We start from the raw sequence: 12,851 nt of genomic DNA on the forward strand, positions 1-12,851 counted from the left end.
AATAGTGTTCCCCCAAAATTCCATGCCCACTGGAGCCTCTGAATGTGACCTTATTTGAAACTAGGGTGTTAGCAGATGTAATTAGTTAAGATGAGGTCATACTGGAATAGGGTGGGCACTAACACAATGGCTGGTGTTCTTATAGAAGAGGAGAGGACACAAAGAGTATGAGCAAGGAATAAGGTCATAAATAAGGTGAAATGAAGGCAGAGATTAGAATGATCAGCTGCAGCCGAGGAATGCCAAGGTTTGACAGGAGCCCCCAGAAGGTAGGAAGAGGCAAGGAAGCATTCTTCCCTGGAGCCTTTAGCGGGAATATGGCCATGTGACACCTTGACCTCAGACTTCTAGCCTCCGAAATTGTGAGAGAAATGTAGATAGACTGTCTGTGGTTTTAAGCCACTCAGGTTGTGGTGATTTGTTACAGGAGCCTAAGAAAACAAATAAAATCTATGCAGACTTCTTGGTGCGTAGCTAGAATGTGCAACGCTGAAAGTGAAACCAAAGCTTCCCAGTAGGCTGGGCTGTAATCAGTTCCTTAGAATCAGTTTTGGTTTGAATCGTCCTCATGTTAAGAGAAAGCCTGAGCTGGATGGGGATGATCTCTTTTGTCCTCTCGCTTAATGTACCTTATCTCCATATTTTTCTGTCAGCCGTCATCGTATGTCCCTCTGCCAGCTAGAAAGAACCCAGTGGTCTCGGTAGCAACCTAGGTTTTATTTTCATTTTGGCTGTTTGTTTTGTTGGCTTCTCCGAGGACTGACAAAGAGCAACTGTTTGTTGTTTTATTTTCTTTGGAGTCTTTGCCTGAGGAGCCTCACCAAGGCCTGATGGGAGTATCAAGTGGGCTGTGATTGTCTCGTTTTGTGAGTTGGTGTTGTGGACCATGATGAGGCTGCCACAGTCGGGTAAGTGCAGGCACATTTTCTCTCCAGACCATTGGAGATGTGAGAAACTGCCTCAGAAATTGTGTTCAGGGGCATAAGCAAGCTAATTTCCACCTGTCCTCAAAACAGTAGGATTTCTCTTGTTGGTCCTATGCTTATCATTCTTGCTGAGCAGTTTTAAAAGATGAGTTTTTTCTTTTCTGCACAAAATAAATGTGAACAGAAAAAATTGAAATATTCCTGAAATTGTCACTCCACTTAGAATTTTGGAAAGTTAACGGAACTTAAAAATTTGGTTTTTTACATCCAACATCTGTTTGTGATTAACCCTTTGGCAGGCAGTCAACATTCCACAGTAGCCTGTGTTTACAAGATATGTTCTAAAAATCAATTGTTTAAAACAAACAAACAAACCAGGACTTCCCTGGTGGTCCACTGGTTAAGACTCCTAGCTTCCAATGCAGGGGTTGCAGGTTTGATTCCTGGTCAGGGAAGTAAGAGCCCGCATGCCGAGGGACACAGCAGAAAAACCAACCATGCGCGTTAGCTTATAGACAACCATTATTTAACAAAAGTGTGACTTGGGCCTACTAAAGGGCTTCTATTCTACATAAAATGGTAAAAGAAAGTTTAGCAAAATGAAGGAAAACCACTATTGGTCACTACCCATGTGTACATAATAGAATAGAGATGATAAGGAACTCATGTGAGAAATGGTTGAAGTGAGGAGGTGAAACTTGAATGAAATAACCTACAGATAAGGTCTTCTAACCCTGAAATTCTGTGGTTCTGTGAAAGGAAATGAATGGCATACATTGATAAAATGCACAGTAAGAGTATTCACTGTGAGCAGCAATCAGATAGTTGTGCATGTGTGGTAGATCATTTCAGTCACGTCCAACTCTTTGTGACCCCATGGACTGTAGCCTGCCAGGCTTCCTTATGCATGGGATTCTCCAGGCAAGAACACTGGAGTAGGTTGCTCTGCCCTCCTCCAGGAGAACTTCCCGAACCAGGGATCAAACCTGCAGCTCTTACATCTCCCGGATTGGCAGGCAGGTTCTTTACCACTACCACCACCTGGGAAGCTCTCAGACAGTTGTAGCAGGAGTTAAATGCCAGTTGACCTGGATGTTCTGTAAGCTCCCTTTGAAGTCTAAGAGTTTATGAATAGCTGAACTGTATCTGTTGCCACTCAGAACTGGTCTATTTGCCGTCATTACCTGAACTCTCACTATCAACATATCTTCCTTGCTTTCTGTTCAAGGTGTCTTTTCAGATTTCTTCTGTCTGTGAACCTTTCCATTAAACTTCAGCTCCTTGTAGGCTAAGACACACCTTTTAGGTCCTCTGAATCCCCAGTGCCCATCATAGTGTATATGCATATGTATATGCATAGGTTCTCACTGAGTGCTTGTTCAGTTGTTGAATTAGTTGATTTGATGAAATGGCAGGTAAATCATCAGATGTGGGATGTTTGCATAATATATAGCAGGCAATGGGGCTGATGGAAGTGAAGCAGATTCCTCAGGGACAGTATTAGGAGTCATACTTCAGATTGACTTGCTTTAAGATGCTTTGGACAGTGATCCTTAGGTTGTTGTGTGTCATTTTTATTCCACGTGGCAACATCCAAATATGCCGCCAGCATTAACTGTGTCATACTTGGGTTACCCTGTAATGAGGCAACTGCATGCTGGTCTCCTCATATTCCATCCTGGGTCTTCTGCAGTGGGGCTTCCTCAGGCTGTGTTCCCCTAATTTTCCAATCAACTCACAGAATTCTAGGATAGATGGAGGAATCTGAAAGTTTATCCAGCCCCAGTTACCACAGTGCTCTCCAGCCTTTTCAAATACCCCTGGGACTGATTCCCAGTTCTTGCTCTCCTGATCTCTCTATTATCAGCCCCTTCTGCTTCTTGGGATTTTCCTCCTATGGCTCTGAGATATTGTGATAATGAAGCTTCTCACTCTTAGATCATTTCTTCTCTGGTCTCCAAATTTTGGAGCATTCCTCAGAGTTCAGACTTTTTCTTTCTAATCTCTTTTTTTATACTCTCCCTCTCAGAGAGTTAATTTATTCCCTAGTATCATCTCACATTTTTATTAGAATTAACTTCTTTATCTCTAGTCCCAAATAGTGTCCCAAACTTTAGACCTACAGTTTTCTTGACTGCCTTGTATTACTTCTTGACTCAAACTCAACCCATCATCTTCCCTTTAAAAATCAGTTCTTGGTCTTATATTTGTCCCCCACCCCCAATAACATCAATATTGTCTTGACAGTCTGGCCTCAAAAACCACAATCAACTTGTTGCTTCTCTTTCTTTCCCATGTGGCTAATCACTTGTCAATTGTTTTGTCAATTTTCCCATCAGTTGTCTTATAATAAATTTCTCCTTCTTCTCCCTTTCTTCCTTTTTTTTGACCCTAAATCTGGGGCTTTACCAAACTTCTGGATGAATACTGTGAACCCGCTAATCAAGTAGCTGACCTCTAATTCCACTTTCCCACTATTATATACTAAAGGGGGAAAAAACCCCTCAGATTTAATCTTTCCAAACTTCTTTGTTATTGTCACTCAGTGTTTGAATGACTGTTACTGTCTTTCTTGGCAGCTCTACCTGGTATTAAGCTCTTAACATTCTCAAATTGTATTTCCAGCCAGGTTATGCTCTTCATTGTCTTCCTCAACATGCCCTACATGTTTGCTCCTGGGCCATCTGCAGTGCCCTTAAGAGTTGTTCAGCTCTCCAATTGCTATCAGTGCTTCAAAGACTCACTTCAAATCCCATCACTACCAGTCAGCTTCCAGGGTTTTTTTATCTTCATGCAAAATATTTTATGCCGCTTATTATTATTTTTAATGTGTACAAGTTTTAACCTTCTGACTGTGTTATAATGTCTTTAAAGGTAGGGATGCTTTCTTAGGTTAATCTTCTATTGATTCTCACAGTCTAATACAAAAACTTGCAAAAAATGGGAGCTTAGTATTTATTGATTAAAAAGTTGAGATTCAATTTGAATTTAAGTTAAATTTGAACTGCTAAGTTAAATTCATTAGAATTGTGTCTTAAGTCTACAGATAATCTACCTGGGTCTCAGATCAAAAGTTCAACTTTATGTCTATGTACACATTCATATGATGAAAGTGAAAGAGGAGAGTGAAAAAGTTGGCTTCAAGCTCAACATTCAGAAAACTAAGATCATGGCATCTGGTCCCGTCACTTCATGGCAAATAGATGGAGAAACAGTGGAAACAGTGTCAGACTTTATTTTTTTGGGCTCCAAAATCACTGCAGATGGTGACTGCAGCCATGAAATTAAAAGACGCTTACTTCTTGGAAGGAAAGTTATGAGCAACCTAGATAGCATATTCAAAAGCAGAGACATTACTTTGTCAACAAAGGTCCGTCTAGCCAAGGCTGTGGTTTTTCTAGTAGTCATGTATGGATGTGAGAGTTGGGCTGTGAAGAAAGCTGAATGCTGAAGAATTGATGCTTTTGAACTATGGTGTTGGAGAAGACTCTTGAGAGTCCCTTGGACTATAAGGAGATCCAACCAGTCCATTCTGAAGGAGGTCAACCCTGGGATTTCTTTGGAAGGACTGATGCTAAAGCTGAAACTCCAGTACTTGGGCCACCTCATGTGAAGAGTTGACTCATTGGAAAAGACTCTGAGGCTGGGAGGGATTGGGGGCAGGAGGAGCAGGGGATGACAGAGGATGAGATGGCTGGATGGCATCACCGACCCGATGGACATGAGCTTGAGTGAACTCCGGGAGTTGGTGATGGACAGGGAGGCCTGGCGTGCTGCGATTCATGGGGTCACAAAGAGTCAGACACGACTGAGCGACTGAACTGAACTGAACACATTCATATGGGCTTCCCATATGACACAGTGGTAAAGAATCTACCTGCCAGTGCAGGAGCCGCAGGAGACGTGAGTTAGATCCCTTAGTTGGGAAGAGCCCCTGGAGGAGGAAATGGCAACTCACTCCAATATTCTTGCTGGGATAATCTCATAGACAAAGGAACCTGGTGAACTACAGTCTACAGGGTTGGAAAGACTCAGACACGACTGAACCCTCACACACATTCATATAAATACACATTTATAAGTTAAAGTGTATTAATTATCTCTATGATATCATCTTAAGTCTCTTTCTTAAATGCCTTTTAGAGGAGAGGAGTGAAAGACTTTAGCTGGAATAAGGCCAGTCTTACTTATTGTAACTTTATCTTGGACACTAGTGATCAAATGTTACTGATATGCCAATGGTACTTTTGGTAGTTAGAAATGGAATCACACATTAATACCTAAAAATATTATTTTCATGGTTCATCAAAAATCTTGGTATGTTGCACACTTGAGGATTACCTAACATGGTGAAACAAAATAGTTGAGATTGGTTGTTAGCTGCATAGATGGCACATAGAAGGGACTGTGGAAATCACCTAGTTCACCCTTCTTTTGTAGAAAGTGGAGAATAAATTCCTAAGGCAGCAGAGACAAAGACCGGATCTCCTGTCTCCTAAAACCTTCCACCATGCCACCAAGAGCAACAGCTTCTCTAGTGGCCTGGGTACCAACAGAAAGAGGGCAGCAATTTGAGCAGGACCTTTCACAAATCTAAAAATGGTAGCTTTCACTTCTTCTCACTCTCAAGCTTGATCATCTCCTGACCAAGAGGGCCCTTCTTGGCTCCTCCCGGAGCCACAAGAAAATTTCTCAAAGCTTATCCTATGCCATTCTGTTCCATTTTAGGTCACTCTTTCAGGCCCTGCCTGACTGAGTATGAAAGAGTTCATACTTCCCTCAACTACTTGCCTTGCCCTCAACTACAACATGCTCATAGGCAGAATTATCAAGAACTACTCAGAACTTCATTAAGAATTATCCAGAAATTAAGAAATTCAGCTAAACTAATTACTTGATTAAATTTTTCCACTCACATTCCTAAGTATTAGAGGCTACCCTGCCTGATACAAGGATAGCTATAATCTTCCTCTGCTTGATGAAAAGACTAGCAAAACCAAATACATCCATAAGGAATATATAATTAAGATGAAAATTAACAATTGACCAGGCCTAGGCCAGGCATAGGAAAATATTTATATCCAAAACAAAGGTGAGTTTTAAAAGAGAAAGCTAGAGAAGGCTGTGGTTGTTTGAACATGTTCATTGCATTGTGGAAAAGAGTCATCACAATGCTCATTTGGCTGAAGAAGTACCTCACCCATCGGTGCTCTGTAAATGATGCATCAAGTTAATTGATTTAGCAGTGCACCCTATAAGTTCTCCAAATAAATTCTTCCAGGCCCTGCCTGGCTGAGTATGAAAGAATTCATACTTCCCTAACATTAAATGCTTTAAGAATCCACTTTTTTTCAGAAAATGTGGTTCTCATAAGGAGCCCAGGAGGCAGAAGTCTTATCCAGATTGCCGTGTTTTGAGGGAAATTGGTGAGGGACTTGAGATACCTGTGGAAACATTCTTCTGGGAGATAATCTTGTCAATAATCTTACTGTTAAAAAGGGATCACTTTCTACCTTTTGTGGAAACTTTTGTTTCAGCGTGTACCCTGTGCTTAAAGAATTCCAGGAATGAGGCCTCCCCATGCCTGAGTGGCCCATTCTGTTGTGAGTGGCTCTGTTTGATAAAAAGTTCTTGTATGCACCCCAAATAAACAGCCACTATATAGTTTCTGTTTCTCTGATAGAATGTGTCAATTGGGAGTCTGTGGACTAAGATTCCTGAGTATGATGCTAAATTGTCATGCATACAAACACTCATTCACTTGTCTGTTCAGCACACAGTTATAAGGACCAAATCAAGTGCAATCCACCTTTTGCATCCAAAGGGCTCTATGACCCTATGTATATGGCCAGCTATGCTATGCCACTTTACATAATGGACTTGAGTATCCCTGGATTTTGGTATCTGCAGACAATCCTAGAACCAATACCCTGCAAGATACCAGGGGATGACTGTACAAAGAGCTCCTGTTCTAGCCTGGAAGACATCACCTTGTAAACAGTGGGAGCTGTTGAAGTCTTTTAAGCAGGAGTGACATGGTTTAGGTTTGATTATTCAGTTTTCAAGAGATTGTTCTGCCTGCTAGGTAAAGGGATGGTTCATCCAATAAATATTAACTGAGTGCCTCCTTATTGCCAGACTGTGCTCTAGGGTTGAAGGCATAGTAGTAAGCAAACAGACAAAGATCCCTGCCCTTTGAGTGATTATATTATAATGGAAGACAGCAGGTAATATTAATAATATAATAAAACAGGTACATTATATGGTAAATTCGATGGTAACAAAAGTTTTGGGAAAGAGAGACAGACAAGGAAAATTGGAAATGCTGGGGAGGGGAGAGGTGGTGCTGTTGCAGTTTTATATAAGGCAGTCTCACTAGAAAGAGCAAAGAAAACATCCAAGGGTGGGGGTAGGCACACTGGCAACAAGATCCACTCTTGAAGGGGTGGATCTGAGGAAGGCATTGCATAGGCTGGAGGTGGGCTCAGGGCCATCTGGGCAGGGAAGTCTAGCATCCCAAAGACACAGATTGTAATGGGTCATGGGTAAGGTCGAGGGCTCTAGATAATACCTCTCAGCCCAGCAAACACCCCACACTGCAGAAGGGGCATGGCCACAATAGGGTTTTCTAAAGCATGGCAGGAGAGGCTTAACACAGAGGCCTCTCTTATATGGGTTATTGGAGGGACTTATGCTTTTATTCTCAGTGAAATATTGAGCCACCAAAATGTTTTGAGCAGACATGATTCAAATTATATTTTTAAAGACTCGCTCTGGTTCCTGTGTTGAGAATCACCTGTAGGAAGCCAAAGTTAGAATCACCATGAGAGAGAGTGATGGCTGAGATTGATATATTAATAGAAGCAGTGAGATGTGGTCAGATTCTGGATATATTTTAAATAATGGCTTATAGGATTTGTTCATGAATCAGATGAAGGTGAGAGAACATAGGAGTCAAGGATGACTCCAAGATTTGTGACCATTAGAGAAGGATGGATCAGAAGGAAGCAAGACTAGGAGGTAAAAATGGCATGAGGAGACTACTCTATGCTATGTAAGGAGAAATCATGTGAAGCTGAAGTAAGGTGATAGTAGGGCTGTGGGAAGAAGAGGCATCATCCAGGAAGTAGAATTAATAGGACTGAGGGATGGACTGAATGTGTAAGATGAGAGATGAGTAGGTTTAAGATGACCCCAGGATTCTGGCTCGAAGTAAGAGTTATTATTATTGACTCTTTATGGAAATGGGATACAGAAGTTTTTATAAACTATCTAAGGTCTTGAAAGTGAAAGTGTTAGTCACTCAGTCATGTCCAACTCTTTGTGATCCCATGGACTGTAGCCTGCCAGGTTCCTCTGTCCATGGAATTCTCCAGGCAAGAATAATGAAGTGGGTAGTCATTCCCTTCTCCAGGGGATCTTCCCCACCCAGGGATTGATCCTGCGTCTCCTGCATTGCAGGCAAATTCTTTACCATCTGACACACCAGGGAAAACGCTAATAATTTGTAGACTCAGAATTTGAACTCAGAATGTCCCTGACATTAGAACCTGAGCTCTTAATCACTGCATGGGGCACATTATCCTTAGATGAAAGAAGACTTCTGGTTGGAAAGTACCTTTATGACAGTGACTGTCTCTTAGTTGGCTCAAGGAGGCAGTGTGCAAGGAAAGTCCCCTTGGGTGGGGAGGGAAGAAGGGGAAGTTAGAACCAGTATTGGGTGAATCCAGAGTCCTTTCTGTTGCCAGAACTATATGCTACATGCTATCCTTTTGTACTCTAGAAACAAAAATGCTCAGAAAGTGCTAAGCTACACATGCAGCTTAAAATGATATCTTTTCTGGATGTATTTGCATTTTCAATAAGGAAGAGAGTTTTCAAGTCCAGCAAAGATGTGTCTTGAGCATTTCTTGCTGGAAAGCACTAGATTTTGTTCCCAGTTGTTCATTTCAGTCGCTGAGTCATGTCCGACTCTTTGCGACCCCATGGACTGCAGCATGCCAGGCCTCCCTGTCCATCACCAACTCCCAGAGTTTACTCAAACTCACGTCCATTGAGTCAGTGATCCCATCCAATCATCTCATCCTCTGTCATCCCCTTCTCCTCCAGCCTTCAATCTTTCCCAGTATCAGGGTCTTTTCCAATGAGTCAGTTCTTCACATCAGGTGGTCAAAGTATTAGAGCTTCAGCATCAGTCCTTCCAATGAATATTCAGGACTGATTTTCTTTAGGATGGCCTGGTTGGATCTCCTTGCAGTCCAAGGGACTCTCAAGAGTCTTCTCCAACACCACAGTTCAAAAGCACCGATTCTTCAACGCTCAGCTTTCTTTATAGGATGACTATATGGGTATGGTATGACTACCATACCCAGTTGTTACCTGCTGTAATATCTCCTTCCCTAAATAAAAAACAAGAATACAGACCCCTGTGGACCTTGCATTCCCTTCTAGCTACTGCCTCATATCTCTTCCCCTTTTTATAGCACTGTTCTCTAAAAAGTTGCCCATATTCTGATGTCTCCACTTCCTTACTTCCTATTTTTATCTGTATGAAGTCTATTTATACTGTGCTTACCAGGGTCATCAATGACCTTCATGCTGCTAAATCCAGTGCCTAAGAGCATTTGGCTCAACTGATAACTCCCTCCTTCTATGTTTTAAACTCTAGGTTTTATTATTATTTTTTTAATTTTTGTTCATTATTTTATCATTATTAGCGGTGAAGCCAACAGATCAGGAGGTGACTTTAATTGAAAAAATAGTTTGTTATAGTCACAGATCCCAAGAGAAAGGGGCATGCCACACCACAGAGGGCCATACAGGAAAATACCAGTGTTGCACATGAGGTAGAAGGAGAGGGGGCAAAGTGGGCAGGAGCCCTCACTGTGGTTTCCCTAGGAAGGAATTGGGCTAGTTTGAATAATCTGTTATTTGGCCCTAGGGTGATTAGAACAGATATATATAAAATGGCCCAGAGTGTGAAAGCCCCAAAAGGAGATGATTGGAGGTAGGGCTCTGGATAGGTTGATTTGCATATGAAATAGGTAAGTTGCTTACTGTCTCTAGTTTCAGTTCAGTCACTTAGTCATGTCCGACTCTTTGCGACCCTATGAATCACAGCACGCCAGGCTTCCCTGTCAATCACCATCTCCCAGAGTTCACTCAGCCTCACGTACATCGAGTCAGTGATGCCATCCAGCCATCTCATCCTCTGCTGTCCCCTTCTCTTCCTGCCCCCAATCCCTCCCAGCATTAGAGTCTTTTCCAATGAGTCAACTTTTCGCATGAGGTGGCCAAAGTACTGGAGTTTCAGCTTTAGCATGAAAGAGTCTTCTCCAACACCACAGTTTAAAAGCATCAATTCTTCGGTGCTCAGCTTTCTTCACAGTCCAACTCTCACATCCATACATGACCACTGGAAAAACCATAGCCTTGACTAGACAGAACTTTGTTGACAAAGTAATGTCTCTGCTTTTCAACATGCTATCTAGGTTGGTCATAACTTTTCTTCCAAGGAGTAAGCGTCTTTTAATTTCATGGCTGCAGTCACCATCTGCAGTGATTTTGGAGCCCCCCCAAAATAAAGTCTGACACTGTTTCCACTGTTTCCCCATCTATTTCCCATGAAGTGATGGGACCAGATGCCATGATCTTCGTTTTCTGAATGTTGAACTTTAGGCCAACTTTTTCACTCTCCTCTTTCACTTTCATCAAGAGGCTTTTTAGTTCCTCTTCACTTTCTGCCATAAGGTGTCATCTGCATCTGAGGTTATTGATATTTCTCCCGGCAATCTTGATTCCAGATTGTGCTTCTTCCAGCCCAGCGTTTCTCATGATGTACTCTGCATAGAAGTTAAAGAAGCAGGGTGACAATATATAGCCTTGACATACTCCATTTCCTGTTTGGAACCAGTCTGTTGTTCCATGTCCAATTCTAACTGTTGCTTCCTGACCTGCATATAGGTTTCTCAAGAGGCAGGTCAGGTGGTCTGGTATTCCCATCTCTTGAAGAATTTTCCACAGTTGATTGTGATCCACACAGTCAAAGGCTTTGGCATAGTCAATAAAGCAGAAATAGATGTTTTTCTGGAACTCTCTTGCTTTTTTGATGACCCAGCGGATATTGGCAATTTGATCTCTGGTTCCTCTGCCTTTTCTAAAACCAGCTTGAACATCTGGAAGGAAGTTCACAGTTCATGTATTGCTGAAGCCTGGCTTGGAGAATTTTGAGCATTACTTTACTAACGTGTGAGATGAGTGCAATTGTGCGGTAGTTTGAACATTCTTTGGCATTGCCTTTCTTTGGTATTGGAATGAAAACTGACCTTTTCCAGTCCTGTGGCCACAGCTGAATTTTCCAAATTTGCTGGCATATTGAGTGCAGCACTTTCACAGCATCATCTTTCAGGATTTGAAATAGCTCAACTGGAATTCCATCACCTCCACTAGCTTTGTTCGTAGTGATGCTTTCTAAGGCCCACTTGACTTCACATTCCAGGATGTCTGGCTTTAGGTGAGTGATCACACCATCGTGATTATCTTGGTCGTGAAGATCTTTTTTGTACAGTTCTTCTGTGTATTCTTGCCACCTCTTCTTAATATCTTCTGCTTCTGTTAGGTCCATACAATTTCTGTCCCTTATCGAGCCCATCTTTGCATGAAATGTTCCCTTGATATCTCTAATTTCCTTGAAGGGATTTCTAGTCTTTCCCATTCTGTTGTTTTCCTCTATTTCTTTGCATTGATCGCTGAGGAAGGCTTTCTTATCTCTCCTTGCTATTCTTTGGAACTCTGCATTCAGATGCTTATATCTCTCCTTTTCTCCTTGCTTTTTGCTTCTCTTCTTTTCACAGCTATTTGTAAGGCCTCCTCAGACCGCCATTTTGCATTTCTTTTCCATGGGGATGGTCTTGCTCCCTGTCTCCTGTACAATGTCACAAACCTCCATGCATAATTCATTAGGCACTCTGTCTATCAGGTTAGTCCCTTAAATCTATTTCTGACTTCCACTGTATAATCATAAGGGATTTGATTTAGATCATACCTGAATGGTCTAGTGGTTTTCCCTACTTTCTTCAATTTGAGTCTGAATTTAGCAACAAGGAGTTCATGATCTGAGCCACAGTCAGCTCCTGGTCTTGTTTTTATTGACTGCATAGAGCTTTTCCATCTTTGGCTGCAAAGAATATAATCAATCTGATTTTGGTGTTGACCATCTGGTGTAGAGTCCTCTCTTGTGTTGTTGGAAGAAGGTGTTTGCTATGACCAGTGCCTTTTCTTGGCAAAACTCTATCAGTCTTTGCCCTGCTTCATTCCGCATTCCAAGGCCAAATTTACTGTTACTCCAGGTGTTTCTTGACTTCCTACTTTTGCGTTCCAGTCCCCTATAATGAAAAGGACATCTTTTTGGGGTGTTAGTTCTAAAAGGTCTTGGTCTTCATAGAACCATTCAACTTCAGCTTCTTCAGCGTTACTGGTTGGGACATAGACTTGGATAACTGTGATATTGAATGGTTTGCCTTGGAAACAAATAGAGATCATTCTGTCATTTTTGAGATTGCATCCAGGTTACTGCATTTCAGACTCTTTTGTTGACCATTTTGCCTACTCCATTTCTTCTGAGGGATTCCTGCCCGCAGTAGCAGATATAATGGTCATCTGAGTTAAATTCACCCATTCCAGTCCATTTTAGTTCGCTGATTCCTAGAATGTCGACGTTCACTCTTGCCATCTCTTGTTTGACCACTTCCAATTTGCCTTGATTCATGGACCTGACATTCCAGGTTCCTATGTAATATTGCTCTTTACAGCATCGGACCTTGCTTCTATCACCAGTCACATCCACAACTGGGTATTGTTTTCACTTTGGCTCCATCCCTTCATTCTTTCTGAAGTTATTTCTCCACTGATCTCCAGTAGCATATT

The 12,851-nt window shown here is 41.8% G+C and overlaps 1 protein-coding gene across 3 annotated transcripts in view; it reads left to right on the top strand.

Moving 5' to 3' along the window:
• The first annotated feature begins 488 nt into the window (after window positions 1-488).
• PDCD1LG2 (programmed cell death 1 ligand 2) overlaps window positions 489-12,851 on the top strand; it is a 126,672-nt gene continuing 114,309 nt past the window's right edge. Inside the window, exon 1 of one of the 3 annotated variants that reach the window (XM_069576510.1) lies at window positions 489-908. In XM_069576510.1, the coding sequence (XP_069432611.1) occupies window positions 887-908 (22 nt within the window). In that variant the 5' untranslated portion in view covers window positions 489-886. The remainder of the gene's footprint in view (window positions 909-12,851) is intronic. The other 2 variants (XM_069576509.1, XM_069576512.1) reach the window with 2 other exon arrangements.

The sequence above is a fragment of the Ovis canadensis genome, chromosome 2 (assembly GCF_042477335.2).
Source record: "Ovis canadensis isolate MfBH-ARS-UI-01 breed Bighorn chromosome 2, ARS-UI_OviCan_v2, whole genome shotgun sequence".
Classification (NCBI taxonomy): domain Eukaryota; kingdom Metazoa; phylum Chordata; class Mammalia; order Artiodactyla; family Bovidae; genus Ovis; species Ovis canadensis.